This window comes from Mus caroli, unplaced genomic scaffold (assembly GCF_978045245.1).
Source record: "Mus caroli unplaced genomic scaffold, Mus_caroli_1 scaffold_7, whole genome shotgun sequence".
NCBI lineage: Eukaryota > Metazoa > Chordata > Mammalia > Rodentia > Muridae > Mus > Mus caroli.
Genome location: NW_028227262.1, coordinates 116227397 through 116246598, shown reverse-complemented (window position 1 = coordinate 116246598; position 19202 = coordinate 116227397). Strand labels below are relative to the sequence as shown.

General features: G+C 37.8%; 1 protein-coding gene across 1 annotated transcript in view; it reads left to right on the top strand.

Annotated features, from left to right (window-relative positions):
- The window catches only part of Exoc4 (exocyst complex component 4), a 735179-nt gene that overhangs the window by 105015 nt on the left and 610962 nt on the right, over positions 1-19202 (top strand). Inside the window, exon 7 of the mRNA XM_021164590.3 lies at positions 4664-4838. Within this exon, the coding sequence (XP_021020249.1) occupies positions 4664-4838 (175 nt within the window). The remainder of the gene's footprint in view (positions 1-4663; positions 4839-19202) is intronic.

Genomic DNA, 19202 nt, shown 5'->3' with positions numbered 1-19202 from the left:
ATCTTTTTCATTCTCTTCTCTTTCAAAAGAAAATAGCATCATTGGTGCTGCTTAAGCCAGAATACCAGACAGAGGCTATGGAGCCCTTTGATTTCTTTATTACTGTTCATTCACCTTGGCTTGTTCTGTGTTCTGACTTCATACCTCAGGTATCTCCCTTCAGGCTCCTAGATCAGGTAGGAATCCATGACTTTACAGTTGGAGACTTTTGGAAAAGTGTATGTGTGTGTGTGTGTGTGTGTGTGTGTGTGTAGAATAGATTCTGCATTCCTCATGTGAGAGAACATATATAATAGTTGTCTTTCTAAATCAGGTTTGTTTCACTTAATGTTTTCATTCTTTTTTCTAAAAAATGCATAATTCATTTTTTACGGCTGGAAAAAGGATCATTGTAGGTGCCAGTCCTTTAATTGAGTGGATTCAGTCACTTGGTGTGAAAGTCCAGTAACATAAAACTGGTGGGAACGATCTTAATATGGCAAGATCATGCCTCATGTACGCGTGTGCACGCACACAAAAATAAAAACCGCTTTCATTGTGTATATACATCAAATTTTCTTTGTCTATTCAATTGTTGATGGGCATGTATAGCTTACCCTTGTGAATATAAGAAAGGTGCCATAAGAAATGTGACTACACCAATGTGGTTTGTCCCTCCCGCTATATTCTAAGTCTAGCTGGAACATATGGTTGCTAGTTACTTGTTTTTTTTGAGGAACCTCAGTACTAGAAACATTTTATTTCTTTTGTGCTATTTATGAAAGAAGGATAAAAAGTCCAAAAGAGTCAAAAGAAAAAGTTAATTTTTCTCCACAGTCAGAATTCAGAGGACTAAGTTTTCAGTATAGTTTTGTTTTGAATTTTTAGATTCCATTCTTCACTGTTCTATGTATTTCTTATTTACCACAGTAGAACTGTAGACACTCATTATCTGTTTTACTTAAGACAGAGCTGCTGCTGTTAGAGCTTAAGCTATTTTGGAATGTAATTCAGAAACCTTACATTTCACTTCTTGAATAAATGCAGTCATTAATTTTGGTTAAACTAAGAAATACCTAGACAATTAGTAAACTATCTTCTTGATATACTGGTATTAAATTTCAAGAGTTCTGACCCGAGCAATAGATTAATCTGTTGATGAATTCATAATATGATGGCATTGTTGGGAGGTGATGCAGCCAGAAAGTGGAGCCCAGCTGGAGGCTGCAAGTCACTGGGTACATGTCTTTAGGATTGTATTTTGTCCATGGGTCTTTTCCCCTTCCAAGTGCTGCCTAAGCTCATGAGTCCAAACAACTATTAGGTGAACCCTGTGAAAGTGAATCAAAATGAATCAACACGTAACATTTACTATCAGGCATTCTGTTAATGATTAGTGACATGTTTTTATTATAATGACAGGCTTTGATTGCTGTGGTTTCAGCTATAAATCTGTCATTTTATGAGTTGATTTCTTCCTGTTCTAAAAACCACTAGTGTATCTATGACTTTTTCTGTCCTTGAGATGTTTCATATAAACAGGCAATCATCTTCAACTTTTTTTCCAGAATATTTTCAGCTTGTTCTTGCTGTCTCATAGATTGTTTTGTTTTTTATGTACTATCCAATATAGTACACATTTATATTATACTTACACTTATTAGTAAACAAACATTGGATTATTTTGCTTGTTGTCACTAATGGTACTGTGAACATTTGTATTCAAGCTTTTGTGTGCCTATGTTTTCTGATCAATTACATGGGTATTCTAAGTATGGAGTCTCTGTATTTAATGTTTTGAGAAACTTTGAGAGCTTGTTCTATGGAGGAAGTGACAGTTTATAATCTGAGGAAATTTGTACGACAGTTACAATACTTTATATTTGCCTTTTTTATTGTTTTATTCCGGTAGATAAAAATATTTTTTCATTTTGATTTTGATTTCAATTCACTTATTACTAATGATGTTACATATCTTTGTGTTGCTCAGTTGCTATTAACATGTATTTTTCACAACAACAGTATGCATTTACATCTTTTTGCATTTCAATTTTTACTCTTTATTTAAAATTACAAGTGACACTGGCACATGGAGTTTTTTTTTTTTTTTTAATAGATATTCTAGGTATACATCCTCTATTAAGCTGTGGTTGATAGCTTTCATTTCTCATTTTTTTGTATCACCTTTTCTCATCCTTCATGATATGAAAAAGTAAGTTTTTCTCTTGTAGCTGCAGGTCTGTTACTATTTATGGTTGTGTTGTAAAGCAGGGCTGAGCTTTCCTGCCTTGAATGGATTCTTAGCTCCACATAGGCAGAGCTGCCTGTAGAAATGTCACAAGGCTGGCCCATAGCCTTCTAGTGAATGCTGCACTTTCCCCTATCCTTTGTAGCTCTGATGATTGTACTGGAGTAGAGGGCCTGCCTCGAGACATTGAGCCTACATGAGTGGCTGAATCTGGCCCTGTGTCAGGTTTTATTTTATTAAGGGATGCCATTTCCTCAATGTAAATAGAAACTCTGAATCTATATCCCATCTCGTTGCTTCACTGGGTCTTTTCTGAGAGAGACCTGCACCTGCTAATTATGCTCTTCGGGTACCTGGCTGATAGGATGCACAGCAGCGGAGGGCAGTGGTCATAGAGCCAACCATTGTACTGCTTTCCTTTTCATGTTCTGTTGGAACTGCAAGCTCCTGGACCACAGTGTCCTCTAGACTTCCGAGTGTCATCAATTGATGTGTTTTCAAACAATGCTAAGTACAGTAAGGCCGTTAAAGTTTCATTTTGTCAGAAAGGACATTTGGTCATATAACTACCTTCATGACAAACCATAACAGAAATATAACAACCCTGAGATTTCATTATCAAGAGCGTTAAAAGAACCAGTTAATGAAAGCTAATACATTGCTTTAATGCTCCTTGTTTTACATATTGTTTGCAGGCTCATTCTTTGGAGCCATAGTCTACTGTCCTTAATAGCAAATTTAAGTAGAAACTTGGGTTGCCCTACTATTTACTGTGTATGATTGAGTTACAAGCATATACTAATATTTTCTTAATACTGAATTAACTGTTTTTTAACAGTTATGTTTACTTAGCCAACTTTTCTCCGCTGTTATATATGGCTTTTTAAAACAGAAAAATGTGGCACATGTAGATATAAATCTGAGCTAACATTGAGAAGATAGAGTTTTCTTTCAAAAGGTACGATGGCTCCTGTTTACCTACTCAATGTGTTATTCCTAGATTATGCAAGTATACTGCAGGCTGGGAGCACTACATAAATTCTATTGATTCTCTCTCATTGAAATTGCAATGTCAAATAGATATTAGAGTTTTATCATTGCATAGTTATGGGCTGTCACATTGGCACATTAATTAAAACAATTGGGCAATAAAGAAGACATAGGAATAGATAACATGCTGTGCGTTTTTGTGAGATTATAGTTGCAGCCTCCACTTACGGCCATAAAGTCTTGTTAATTGACACCTCTGTAAAGCACCTTTGTGCTGCTCTTCTACTCTGCAAGTTGGCTTATCAGTTTGTTCAGGATCTGGGAACATAGAAACATATACTGAAGCTCACATTCCAAGGTTTTCAATCTTCATTCATGATTAGTCATTAAATGTGTTCAGCAAATATTTCCTAACCATCTTCTAAGTATTGTTGGGTATAGCAATATATAATGTAGAATCCAATTTGAAAAAATGATAGTGGAGAGGGGAGGCAGAACACCTGCAAAACGATAACTGTGACCTATACTTGTCAGGGTGCATATGTAAGCCACGTGTGGGAAGTTCCTTAAACCTCGGTTGCACTCCTCTCCAAGTTAGAGGAGGAAGCCATTCTGTGGCTTTGTGATCAGTAAAGCTATAAAGCTCAATGGTAGAGGAAGTACTTTGTATCCATGACAAAAATCTCTGTACTTTTTTCTTAAATACACATCTGTATTCTAGAATGGTAGTGAGAGGTAGGTGGCTAAATGCACTAGCTTGGAAATCAACTATTGTTCTGAGACCAGCTGCTTGGCAACCTCATTTTATGTCCTTGAGTATATAGAATCGATGTAATAATATGTGTCCAGCATATCTCACTTTGATAAATGAGATAATGTGAATGCCTAAGCTGCACCCCGTAGTGAAAGTCAGATTGCTTAGCAGGTGTCCATTTTTTCCCCCTACACCTTAGGCTATGCATTTGAATGATAGCAGAGCACAGCTTCCCATGACTAACAGGATTAGTGTCCTTACCAAAGCACTGCATTTATTGCTACTGAATATCACATTCTGTGTGGCATCTGAACTGCTGTCTGAAAAACTGTCCAGAATTCATTGGAGACTACCTATATGAAAAGAGAATAGTTACAATTCTATACTCTCAAATATGCTAAAAAGAGCTGTGTTATTAGGCTGCTAGTTTAGGGATTTTACAATGGATTTATAAACTCTTAAGTCATCATCACTTGGTGACAGTAATCTGAGTAGATACATTTAGAAGATTGCTTAGATCATGCAGCCGTTCCAAATCAAATCTGTTGGAATGTGAAATTTGTCTGCTTACCTTGGGCTGTGCTTCTCACTAGAGCTGTTAATTTTTTCTTGCAGGCCAGTGTAAACCATTCCTCTGTGATGGTATGGATTTATGTAAATGTTTTGTTCTGTTTTGTTCTGTTTCTCCACAGGTTACTTCTAGAACTGCTGGAACTGTTGTTTGATAAGTTTAATGCTGTAGCCACTGCACACTCTGTGGTTCTGGGGTACCTTCAGGACTCTGTTGGGACCCAGCTAACACAGCAGGAGGAGATCAAATTATATGACATGGCAGATGTGTGGGTGAAGATCCAGGATGTGCTGCAGGTAAGGCCTTTGTACAGAGGCTGCCATCTTGACTGGGGCAACAGTGTAGAGAAATAGAAAACAGATGCCTCAGTTATTACCGTAGGAAGTACAAACTGGATAAGAAAGTAACGCTTTCAGAGAAAGGGGATGATGTCATTTCTGCCATCTTTCAAAGGACTTCTAATGACCTTTTGTTGTTATTATTGTTATTATTTTACAGGGGGTGTCAGGCTCTAAGAATAATTGCTGATTCGCAATATGTAGCACTCAAAGATATACTCTATGAATATACTCTATATTCATTGGTTTTTTTTTTTTTGCTTCATTGAAATTAGTCATATGTTTAGCTAATAAGAAACTTGCATGGTTAATATAGGAATATCATGAGTTTGAGGGCCGTTCTGGGATTTATAGAGAGTTAATTGCTGACTGTGCCTATGAAATGAGACCTTGTTTTAAAAGAAAGAGAGCAGGTATATGTGGGGGAGAGATAATAAATATTAAAATGTTTTAAAGCTATTTTATGAACATGGCTGTTCTTAATTTTACTATTTTCTTACAATCACCTTTTCAGGCATTGGGTTAACTGACAGGTCAGGAGCTTATTCTGAGAGATGGAAATAAGTCCACGGTTGGAAGTGCATTACTCTCATTTGCTGATGACCAAAGGGATTGCAGGACTGTTTGATATGATACTGCTGACATGGCATTCAGAAACTGCATTATATTTTTCTCTCTGCCGACAAAATAGATTTGATTTGGCCAGATGAAAATTAGAAATGCAATTAAGAGTTAGCCAAAATAAGTTTGACATAGCTAAATAGAAATGGTAATATCAACTTAGTATTAAAAAGAGTAAGTACATGTGGAGAATTGAAAAATGTAACTATGTTGGAATGAAATCACTTGCACAGAAAATAGGAATGTTTGCAGTGATAAATAAATCATGAATGCAAATTGTAGTCATTTTTGAGAATATATGCACGCTCCTGGTAGATTGAATAAGATTGATTCTTAGTAACTCATTTTCTAGACTTATTTTTGGGAGTGAGGTGATGTGCATTTGCTCAGTTAAAATGGATTGAATCTACTTTTTTTGGATTCTTTTTACTAATATATCAATTACTATGTACCTGAAATAGGTGCTTGAAAAATGTTTGTTTATTGGTGAAAATATCTCTATGGGTTGTAGCTGCTTGTTTAACACTTTCCATGCTGGTTTGCTTATAGAAATGTTTGCCACCTAGAAATGAAATGTATTTTTCATGTTATTAACATGTTAAAGCAATTTTAAATATTGAGGGAATTCTGGACCTATAGTTCTGGCTATGTTGAAATTACCTTTTGTAGTAAGGAACTATAAATCCAAATCGACTCAGGTTAAATAACAGAAAGCAGAGAGCAAGTGAGATTAGTTCCATATTTTTCTTGCTTCCTCTGATGGGTATTTTTCAAGCTATCACCATAGAGAAATGAAGTCCAAAAGATTATCTTTTCAGAGGGATCAGGGATTACAGTTTAGGGATATAGAGGCTTATGAAATTTGTGAAGAATAGAGTTCTGGAGAGCAGGAAATTGCATGCAAAAGGAGCCCTAGAAAATTAGTGTAGAGTTGGCTGATCCCTTGGTCAAACATGTTCTACAAGCCTTAGCAGGAAACAACCACCATGGTAGAGATTGATGATTGGAGATTCTGAAAGTATATGCAAATGCTTGGGAATGAGGAGAGAACAAGCCAAAGTAGCCAGTGGTTTCAGATGTGACTTTATGCCTTAGGAACATACATAGCCCTTCTAGTCACAGAGCAAAGGTTAATTCATACAGTACACCTCCAGAGTCCCCTGAACTGAGTTGATCCCCTTATGAAGTAACTGGATAACATCTAAACTCTCTCTTAACTAGTATAAAAGAATCAGATTCCCAACAATGATGCATATGCACAATGTCTAGCTAGCAGTTATAATACCATTCAAAAGTGTGACTGCATGACTCATATGCAGGATAAAAATGGACAAAAAATTGTATCTGTAATGACAACATCACCAGTTGGAGTAAATGGTTAATTTTATACTCTCGAGAGGATCAGTGAACCTGATCATAGATCATTAAAACCCATCCACACAGAGTGGTATCAGACCTAAACCAAAAAAATGAGTAAAGCCATTAGTTTCCCTGATATAGTTTCTTTCATCTAACAATTATGTGATTGCAGTGGTAGAGGGAGAAGATTAGGGCATAACATTGCCAGAAGAAATAATGGCCAAAATTTTTGAAAATATAGACCCATGTATCAAGAAGCCCACTAATTCCAAGTAAGATTAACACAAAGAAAATCAATACTAGATGTCAGTTTGCTGAAAACCAAAGGACAAAAATGTTAAAAAAATAGCCTGAGAAGAAAAAGGACATACCACTATGGGGGACATATAAAAATAACCACTGACTTCAGTGTCAGCATAAGCCAGAAACCAGTGAATGCTATCTTGAAGGTGCCAGAGAAAAAGTCAATCTAGACTATTGTATCAATAGATAGAATGTTGAATCAATTGAAATTATCCTTTGTGGTAAAGGTAAAACAGACATTTTTTTTTGATTTTTAATATTTTTATTACATATTTTCCTCAATTACATTTCCAATGCTATCCCAAAAGTCCCCCATAGCGCCCCCCACTTCCCTACCCACCCATTCCCATTCTTTTGGCCCTGGCATTCCCCTATATTGGGGCATATAAAGTTTGCAAGTCCAATGGGCCTCTCTTTCCATTGATGGCCGACTAGGCCATCTTTCAATACATATGCAGCTAGAGACAAGAGCTCCAGGGTTCTGGTTAGTACATCAAAACAGACATTTTAAAATGAATTAAAGTTAAAAGTATTTAGACTTGTACTTAAGAAATATAGAAAGCTTTTTAAGCTGAAGGAAAGTGGTAACATATGGTAACTACAGGAAAAAATATGTGGGTAACAGTGAAATATCATTTTCCTTATTTATTGAATTTTTTTATCTTTTGATGAACTTTCTTTATGTTTAAAGGAAAGCTATTAATCATAAAAACAAAACTTATATTAAAAATGATGATAAGGGACTGGTGAGAAGGCTCAGTGGGTAAGAGCACTGACTGCTCTTCTGTAGATATATAGCAATAATTTTAGAAATATTTTTCTGGTAAATAAATCTGTATTGATAAAAGTTTCTTACAGCATGCGTGAAGATATATAATGTTTAGGATAAACTATAATAACTTCAGAATGCAAAATTTAATTACTGGTGCACTAAAACAATAGAATGTATAAATAGCTAAAAAGCTTTCCAGAGAAGATAAAATTGACCACTGAAAAACTAAGAAAGGAAGAAAATTGATGTCAAGAAAGGAAGAAAAAGGAGCAAAGGAGAAGGAAAAGATAAAGAACAAAGCCAACATGATATGGCTAGGAAATAAATGAAAAGGTTTATACTAAGTATACAATTATATTAAATATAAATAACTAAACACCTCACTTATATGGCAGAGGTCATATCGGATGAAAGGTGAACAAGAACAATATCTAGGCATGCAGGCTTAATAGATGTATTTTATTTTATTATGTTTTGAACTTTTAAATATTTTTAAACTTGAAGGAAACTTTTTAAGAATACTAAAAGACTACCCATTCGCCTCTATGTTGAAATTTGCCTTTGGTAACATTTCATTATTTTATATACTGGCCCTCATTTACAGCACACACACACAGAAGAGAGGGAGACAGAGAGAGGGGGAGGGGGGACGGGGAGAGAAACACTCACAAACACACTTCTTTGAAAAACTTGCAGCAATTTATGTAACCTATTGCATATATTGTATTTTGTAATATGACCCAATAGTGTAGATAGTGTGTCTATTTATTTTTATTTATATCAGTTGTTCAGTATAGAACACTTAAATATGACATTGCCACACATGCAAAGACAGTAATTCATCTGCTCCTGCAATAGAAGAGTTCTGACTTTGCACAACTTAAATGACTATTTCTAAGTTTCCAGTAACAATGAAATGATCCTAGTTCTGCCATAATGAGGAGCTGATTGAAATTATGAGCAGGACAAACAAACTATCCTGTCTTCCTTTATTTGCAGTGGCTTTATCAAATATGTGTAGCTCCTACACCTTTAAAAACAAAACTTATATTAAAAATGATGATAAGGGACTGGTGAGAAGGCTCAGTGGGTAAGAGCACTGACTGCTCTTCTGAAGGTCCTGAGTTCAAATCCCAGCAACCACATGGTGGCTCACAACCATCCGTAATGAAATCTGATGCCCTCTTCTGGTGTGTCTGAAGACAGCTACAGTGTACTTATTTATAATAATAAATAAATCTTAAAAAAAAAAAGAAAAGGAACAAGATTTATTTATTAAAAAACATTTAAAAATGATGGTAACAACGAAGCAACTTAAATTCAATGAGGCATTAATATTGGAATGTATAAATTGTTACAGTAGGTACTTCTGGGTTATTAAGTGAATTATTCCTTCCAAAGTTTAAAATGGAGATTTGGATTTTGTAATTTCACATCACAGAGGGATGTATTTTAGCAGCTTCAATGGATTGCAACTGATATGCTGCAAAGTTTAAAGGTACAGGCTTTACTGCTTCTCAGACTGTTCGCTAAGGTCAACTGTAAAGAATAGTTTTTACAATATCTTTATGAAGTTGTAAACCCATAGCTGTAGTCTAACTTTCAAACAGTGTTTTTACTCCAAAAGGAAATATTGAATCCACGAGGTTCCTGCACATTCCCCACTCTAACACAGTCACAGTCCCTGTCTGGGAAATGTCTTGCTCACTGGCAGGTTTAGGACAAGGAAGGGGTTTCATTTAGTTTTCATGTAGAGTTTTATCCATAGAGCCAATTTAGTTTTCATATGCTTCTTGGAAGAATGGTCTTTAGGTGAAAAATTACCCTTGAAGCATGAAATAATTGAAAATAGCAGACATCTGCATTTAAGCATGAATGAAAGTAAGATAACATGATGAATGGAGTTATACGTGTTTGGAGTTTAATTTCCAGCTTTGTTTGGTATGGAAAATGTTTGCTGCTAAAAATTTAAAGATTTTTTTAAACATTAAAACCTGGAGAAGGAGGAGGAGGAAGAAGAAAAAGAAGGATGAGGAGGAGGAGGAGGGAGAAGAAGAAGAGGAGGAGGAGATGATTAAGATTCTTAGCTTTAAAATAAACCTGCAGTTGCTTTCTTCTGGAACCTGGGCTTCCCCTGCCTGCAGACCCCGTCCTTTAGTTAGAAGCTCATTTGTCTCAGCATGTTTGTGTCTGGAGACAGACAGTGAGAAAGACAAGGCCAGAGCTATCACAGTAACAAGGTGTCAGCCCCATGACCACACACCATTGCACTCCTTTTTCGGCTTTGTACTCTTTTGAAACTGTGATAATAGAAATACGTGTTTTTACCCTTCTGAGCTGCAGAACTCTCCTTCCAAAATGTCACCCACTCGGTGATATGCCTGTCATACCCATGGCTGCACATTTTCAAGTGTGGAAGTCTGGGGTCCACTAAAAACATGAAAGTCCCCATTTCTTACCAACTTCTGCATAATAGAGAAAAGAAGAGGGTCACTTTAAGTAACCTCATCTTCCTAGCTGTATGATTCTGAAAAGATGTAGGTTTTAATATCTGGTTTCAAAACATTTACCATTGTTGGCTGACATGGATAGTCAGTCCTTTGGTGAACTTAATCGTGTCTGAGCAGTAGATCCCAAGGACTCTGTTTACGACTGATAGTGACTCCTGGAATAAGCCATTGCTTTTCTAGTGTCTTGATGTCATTTTCTAGAGAATGTAACATCATTTTACTTTGGTAACTGCTTCATTAATGTTTAAATAGTGATAAAATTAACCTCATGGAGAGAGAGCTAGGAGTTTGCTGTCAGGGAAGAAAATCTATGAAATTATTGGTCCTGATCATGACCTAGAGGGGATTTTCAAGGAGACATACTGTTTCTATTTTCAATCTAGGAGTGGAACTAAGTTATTCTTAGGTTTTGTTGCACTTAATATTTTAGCTAAGTGAGGATTCCCATCCTTAAAGTGGAGCTAGCCTTTCAAAGTACTTAAGCCACATATTTATGAGTGAATTATTCAGAAATAGTGTTTTCTCATTTCTCAGACTTGAAAGTTTTAGCTTACTGCTATTTTAGACAGTGTGGCCAAGCTGTCAGCCAGAGACTGCTTCTCCAGAATGGTTTTTCTTTTTAAAAGTTTTGTTCTGTTTTGCCGTGAGTTGAATGGCATACAATTTAATTAACATCTGAAAGACAATTCACAAATTTTCCTCTAAATTGCAGTCAGTTTGAATAGCACATGTTTCAGGTTTACTACTAATTCTTATAGCAGAAAGGATCGAGAGCCAAGGAGATATCTTAGGGTCTTGCACAGATGTGGCAAATACCCGAGGAAAGTACTAGGGTATTCAATGTGCAATAGAACCTCGGGAAAATGGAGATAGTTATTATACTGAGTCATACTTTAGAAAATAAAGGCTTGGCAGGGCACACCTGGATTTGGTAGATTTGGTTGTAAGTCTGTTCATGAATTTCTAGATAACCATAAAGACCTACTTTGGCTAGATTTCATCTTGACCTGTAGAACGACAGGCAGGTAAAACAGGTCTTCCAGCCTTTTGTGCCTAAACCACACTTGTCTACTTTTAGCTGAGATTTTGAGTGGATAAAGCATTAAAGCCACACTGTATGAAGATCCTGTTGGTACACCTACTTGATATATGCTCCTCACGCTTTGTTGCCCCAAGCATGACTGACTGAGTAGTACTCCATTGTGTAAAAATACCACATTTTCTGTATCCATTCCTCTGTTGAGGGGCATCTGGGTTCTTTCCAGCTTCTGGCTATTATAAATAAGGCTGCTATGAACATAGTGGAGCATATGTCCTTCTTACCGGTTGGGACATCTGGATATATGCCCAGGAGAGGTATTGCTGGATCCTCCGGTAGTACTATGTCCAATTTTATGAGGAACCGCCAGACTGATTTCCAGAGTGGTTGTACAAGCTTGCAATCCCACCAACAATGGAGGAGTGTTCCTCTTTCTCCACATCCTCGCCAGCATCTGCTGTCACCTGAATTTGGAACAGATGTTGTGTTCTACTCACCAGTGATCCTAAGATCCTAGGTGTTCTAGAGCACCTGCGGTGTGGAGAGTCCCCTGGGGACAGTGGGACTGTCTGTTGAGCTCATGCCCAAGGTGGCCATGAGCTGGTGCCAACCTGAAGGGACTGAGCCCCTGGTCAGGCAGGTTTCCTATACCCTGCTGCTGGTATAGGCCTGTCATGATTGGTTTGGAACAGATATTGTGTTTCACTCACCAGTGATCCTAAGATCGCATGGACAGTCCTCTGGGGGCCGTGGAACCGTCTGCAGAGTTCGTGCCCCAGGTGGCCTGGAGCTGGTGCCTACTGGAAGGGACCTTTTTCTATTTTTCTACATTATGAAAAATTTCATACGTGTTCAGACATAGTGTAATGGATTTCTAACATCCATTCTCCAACTTCACAGGTATCAGATTTTGGGCAAAACTGTTTCTTTCTTTCTTATTTATGTTCTTCCCCTATTTTTGAAAGGCTCTTAAAGATAATTTTGCTTTGTTTCTATTTCAATATATCTCCAAAAGATGATAACTATTTTTATAAAAGTGTAACCATAGCTAAAGCCAAAATTTCTTTATCAAATATTCAGTATTGTTTACATTTTTTGTTGTTCACATGTGGTATTTATATGCTTTTCCATTTGTGGATTCAGGATCCAAATGCAGTTGAAATGTATGTAGGTTGTTGAGTTTAAGACTTTGAGTGTATACATTCTCCTTCTTTTCTGTTTTATTATTCACGCCCTGATATTTATCAGAGAAACTTGATCATTCAGTATGCAGCACTTCCTGTAGCCTGATTTTGTTGATTGATTAGTGTCATTTACTGTTTTTTTTTCCTTATAACTTGAAGATAAAGGCTCGATCAGATTTAATTAGATTTGAGGTGTCACTATTACCTCATCGATGGTGATAGAGACTCTTCTTTTTGTTAAAGTACTAATATGGCCAAAATAATATTTTCTGGATGATTAATCTGGCAGTAATATTCACACCAAATTAGTGGAGAAGAAAATGGGTGAGAAATATCAGTCATAAGCTATGTTCAGTCAGTGTGTTGCCTGAAAAGACTGTAGTAAAAGGAGACTGTATTAAAAGGGCAGTAAAAGGAGATAGTGATTAGAGAAATATGTGAAAAACAAATGGCCTTCCACAATCTCTTTACATGAACCCTAACTCAGGAAGGTCCTGGGGTCTGGGGGAAATTTTAACCCAAGTGATTGAGAATTAGGATCACAAAGATGGTGGCTTGCACTTGTTTAAGTTGAAGTATTAACAAATAAACTTATAGAATTCTTTTTTTTTAAATTTATTTACATTAGACATTTTCTTTACATTTCAAATTTTATCCCTTTTCCTCATTTCCCTTCCAAACTCCCCCCTCCCCATCTCATTCCCCCTCCCTCTGCTTATTAACCCACCCACTCTCGCTTCCCTGTCCTGGTATACCCTCATACTGGGGCATAGAGCCTTCATAAGGCCAAGGGCCTCTCCTGTCATTGATGTCCCACAAGGCTATCCTCTGCTACACATGTGGCTGGATCCTTGAGTCCCTCCATGTGTACTCTTTGGTTGATGGTTTACTCCCAGGGAGCTCTGGGGGTTATTGGTTGGTTCATATAGTTAGTTGTTCTTCCTATGGTGCTGAAAACCTCTTCAACTCCTTGGGTCATTTCTCTAACTCCTCCATTGGGGACCTTGTGCTCAGTCCAATGGATGGCTGTGAGTATCCATTTCTGTATTAGTCAGGTACTGGTAGAGCCTCTCAGGAGACAGCTATATTAGGCTCTAGTCAGCAAGCACTTGTTGGCATCCACAACTGTGTCTGAGTTTGGGGTGTATATGGGATGGATCCCCAAGTGGGACAGTCACTAGATGGCCTTTCCTTTAGTTTCTGCTCCAAACTTTGTCTCTGTATCTCCTCCCATGGGTATTTTGAACCCCCTTCTAAGGACTGAAGCATTCACACTTGGGTTTTTTTTCTTCTTGAGCTTCATATGGTCTGTGATGTAGCTTGATTGGCCATGGGAGGCTGGGGTTGGGAGTCAGATTTTGGTGCCTGCCAGGGGATAATAGCAGAAATTACACAGATGGGAATGTTGGAGCAGAAGGGATGAGCGAGGACTAGTCTTAGAGTAGTCTGTAGACTCAGCTTTCTGTGGTTGTCATAGCAGGTACAGGCTCTGAGGCTGGAGCTTGTTGTGAAGTTTCTGCAGTTTCCTCTCTTTTCTGCTACATGCTTGTATCCTTGGGACCGATGTGGAACATGGATGTAAATGCCAGTCAGGCCAAGGGTGGCATCTTGCAGAAGCTGGTGTTTTCCTTGGGTATCTAGACTGAAGCCTTTTGGAAGAAGTATGTGCCCGGTCCATAAGTGAGCCTGGAAGTGCTAAGAAGACAGCATTTGTATGAGACACTGTGCCTGGGGGACTGGATAGGCTTCCCTAGTGTTATCTTTTTGCCTTGTAATTCATGTTCTCACCTGACTGACCTCCCTACCCAGAGGAACCGTTGACAGGTTTCTTGATGTCCTCTCTTGTTCTACCAGAATTTAGAAATTGTGAATCATAAAACATGTTGGCACTAAGTAAAAGGATTCTAAGAAAACATTCCTCCAAACTACCTGTTCGGCTGCATTAGAGCGGTAGCAGTGCACACCAGCCACTCCTCTGTCTTCAGATGCCTTTGACTGTAGTAGAAAGATGGTGCAATAAATGTTTGCCACCAACCTACACATACAATTCAAAGTTTAAAAACGGTTATCTTTTTTATAGTTATGTTCAAGTCCATTTTCACTTTCTATCCTCATTAACATTATCTAGAAAGTATTATGACATTTGTAGTATAACTTTTTTCTTATCTAATTCTGGGCTTTTCATAGTTATTTGTTTGTTATTTCAAGAAATTGCTTGTAAGAGAGTAGAATACAACTTTTTATATTAGCTACTTGAAATTTTTGTATGGTTTTGAAAATATAAAGTGAACAGCAACAGAATCCATGCTTTGGCCACGATTCTATGGTTAGATGTGGGCTGCAGCAGAAGGAAATGAAGCAGAGCAGATGACGAAGGCTTAGCACCAAGTACTGAGCCTCACAGGGTGGTGAGCAGCAGCACTTAGATAGGTGCTAGCAGCGTGATATGGCAGTGAAAAAGGCCAGCACTATTTCTGGCTCTGATGCACCCAACAGCTGCTATGTCACCACTGAGCTGCCGTGATCATTCCTTCCTTTCAGTCCTCGGAGGTGGCTTCCATGCAGCTGCATTGAGCGTGCATGTGTGTCCCTGGAAGAAGGCAAATAGCTGAGTCCCAGACAGAGCATTGGCAGTAATCGAGGACTTCAGATAGGATGCATTTTCTGTCTTTTACAGGAAGTAGCACATTTGGGAGTGAGTGTGCTATTAAAATCCATTAACCTTTTCACTGATAGGGAGATACTGGTGGCATAGTGTCACTAAAAAGCTGTTCACTAACGAGAGTTTGACTCCTCACTAGATGGAATATATTTAATATAGTGACTTACAGAGATCACATATATACTTCTAGAGACAACAAATTATGAAAAGGGACTAGTTTATGGTCAGCTCTGCTTTGGTCGGGAGATTATCAGCATTGGCCTTGTTGGATAGGATGATAATAGGGACACAAAACAATAGGTGATATAGCTCTTAGCATTTTGATGTGACATTTAAATAGGATATTAAACTTATGAACAATATGGACTGAATAATATAATGTAATAATATAATGTAGTATAATGTTGTAATCTTTACAAAGTCAGATATGAAATGGAGAAATCATTTAATTCCCACAATTGGGTAAGCCTGTACAGCAGAAAGAAATTAAGAAATGCAGAATATAAGTGGAATGTCAGGGTGTGTTTCTGCAGCAAAACTGTCGGACCATAGGATATCCTCCTATGGAAATGCAGTTGGATTACGTTGGACTTTTGATTTTGAGAGAACTGATTGTGTGTTGGGAAATAGGCTGAGTGCTCCCCAGGTCCCCTTTACTTACCTTTTCTCCGATTCCTTGTTGATCACTTTACCTTGTGTCTTTAGAAAGGAATTTCACATCCTATTTTTCTATACACAAGTATATTCTACATGGTTCCCCATATTGACATGGGCTTAAAAATATGAACTTTCATTGCTATTGGGTTGACGTGGCAACTTTTCTTGGATTTTATGGAGCGCTCTCTCTATCTGGACACAGTCCTTGGTCCATACTGAAGGTAGCTAAGTTTAATAGAATGGGGTGCTAATATTAGACCAGAGTCTTTCTCAAAGATAGTTTATAATCCAATGGGGACTGCTCCCCAGATTCCCCAAGGTGCTTTGGGATCCAGAGAACCCAAAGGGGAGGGAGGGGATTGATACTCTCACTTTCTTCCCTTTCCCCAGGGTCTTGCTTTCAGGAGAAAGGGTATTTAGCAGACTGTGTGCCCTAGAATCTGTCCTGTGGAAATATGGTCATTCTACTTTTCTGGACTCCTTCCCATGTGGTGATGGTGTGTATTCCAGACTGTCTGTAGTAGTAGCATTGTCTATTAAAGAAGGAGACTGTCAGTTCCTAACTGAATTTTAGTTTCACTGCTTACACTCTGCAATCTATGTGGAATGCTTTGTTTCCTTAGCTCAGCATTCCGTATCTCCACAGTTTACATAGTTTGCTGTCAGATAGGCATACCTGCACTTGCCAAGAAGTACAGCTGTGTTCAAATTAAATCATTCTTTCCTTCCATTACCCAAATACAGCTCTGTCTTCTGTTTGTACTATAAATGTATCCTGCTGTCTTTGCCCTCATCCTTGAGCATCTTTTCTCTTGTGATCCAGTCCTCTGGTTTTTGCCCGAGTCATTCAATTCCTTTCAGGCACTGTGTGAACCTTTTACCTTTAGCAGTGTATTCATTTGACATACTTGTGTTTCCTTTCCTTTAAGCAAATTTAGTCAGATTAAAGATTGTATCCTTCTCCTAGACCATGGTAGTTTTACATCTTTTAATTTCTCAGTGCTTATTATGTTGGATGACTTTATGTCAACTTGACACTGGCTAAAATCATTTGAGAGGAGGAAACCTCAATTTAAAAAATGCCTCCATCAGATCAGGCTGAGGCAAGACGGTAAAGTATTTTCTTAATTAGTGGTTGGTGGGGAGAAGACAACCCATTGTGGGTAGGGTCATCCCTGGGCTGGTGGTCCTGTGTTCTGTAAGAACACAGGCTGTGCGATGAATAGTGATCGGGAAGTGTAGGCTGAATAAACCCTTTCCTCCCCAAGCTGCCTTTTGCTCTTAGTGTTTCTTTGCAGCAATAGAAACCCTGAGACAAGTTGATACCAGGAAAAAGGGGTATTGCCGTGATGCCTGACTGTCTTGTTTGGGGAGCCTTGTCGAAGGACTTTGTAACTTTGGTAGAGAAAAGCCATTGCATGTTCAGAGCTTGGTGAAGTATTCTCTAAGAGACTGGAAGATAAGAATGTTAAGAGCAGTGTAGATGATAGAGGCCTGCCTGGCTTGTGAAGTTTCAGAGAGAAGCAAGAGTCTACTGGGCCATTTGTGTGAAGAAACTATGGTGTCTGGTCAGCTGGAGATGAAAATCAGCTGTGAGTTACAAGAGACCTCGAGAACTAAAATGAAACCATTGCTTTGCTGGGACCATGGATTCCGGTTAGCTGTTAATAAACCAGTTGGTCATTTGAAAGAAGAGGATATAATTTCTTTATTATGTTCCCCATGTGAGCTTGACTCAGGTTGTGCCATGCAGTATGTACTTACTAAATACTGACTTATTTACAGTGAGGAGCAGAGGCCCAGCACTTATCTGTGATTGGACGGTTTAAGATTTATGACAAACTGTATTTTTATTTCTCTTATACTCATATGATCAGTTCTAGATTTTAATGTGATAGTATAGAGAGGTGGAGGCTTTTGTGAAGGAACTAGGTATTTGAGAGTAGAGTCTTCAAGGATGGAATCAGTGCCCTTTCACAGGCCCAGAGATCTTCCTCTGCCATATGGTGTCAAAGATAGAATGTGGCTGTTGTGGCCCAGGAAGCCATCCTTCACAACATAAATTTGCTGCTCCTTTGATCTTGGATTTTCCAGCTTTCAGAACCGTGATGGACTATATTTCTCTTGTTTATAAGCTACTGAGTATATGGCGTTTTGTTATAGTATCACAAACGAAGATGAAATTGAGTTTGAAATGCTCAAAATGTGATGAATTTTGTAGACTTAAATATATGTAGCACCAGAATTATAAAACTGAAAGTGTGATGTGTTCTCCCTGCTTTCTCTCAGACTAGACTGCAGTTTAGTTCCTGTAAGAAGGTTCTAGTGGTCAGACAGCCTGACTTCAGCCTGTCATGGGATTGTTGCCATGTAACTGATGTTCAGTCATGGGTAAGCATCACTGTATCATGATTGTGACAACATACTTGGAAAGATGGTAAAACATTTGGTAGTAAGTTAGGCTAAAATAACTATCCACTATTTTCCTTTATTCTTTAGAAAAAGACATTTAAAATTTTGATTTTCTTACATTTACTATAAATTTTTTTTCTTTAAATTTTGCCATAAGTGAAACTCATTTGTGCTAAATTAATTCTGTTTCTTGCAGTGATGAATTTGCCTACTTTTTGCTAAATCTTTCTTTAGAACCTTTGGATACTCTATTTTGCAGTTCTCTGGAATAAGTGTTAATTAATCGGAACATGCATTTCACAGGAGGCATAGCTGCTGGTGAGTGGTGTGGAGGTCTTACTCCTTAGCATGTTTTGAAAGGGGTTTTGTGGTCCTCTGAGAGGTCGGGTACTATGAAAATGTAAGAATTTCATTGTAACTCTTGGCCAACTGGAAAGATCTATGCTAACATCATTGATGGTTCTCTTGCATAGTCAACGAATTAAACAAAAAGTCACATTAATTTTCAGCTCCATTAGAGATGCAGGAATCAAAAGGATGTTTGCCAAATGGGAAGGGACTAAATTGGTAAGAGAAGGAAATTTTAATTTCAAGCTTCAAGTAAATGTTACAAATGATGTAGCATAAAAAAGCTTCTACTGAAAGTGTTCTTTCTAAATCTGAGTACTGTGGAGACAGGGAGAACTGAAAAACAAATTGTTGGTGTATGAAATGAAACTTGCTAGGAACTGAATCACTTTATTCTGGTCACGTATTTCTGAGGCCTCAGTTTAAAGCTGCCTAGCTAGCCTTTGTTTATTAGT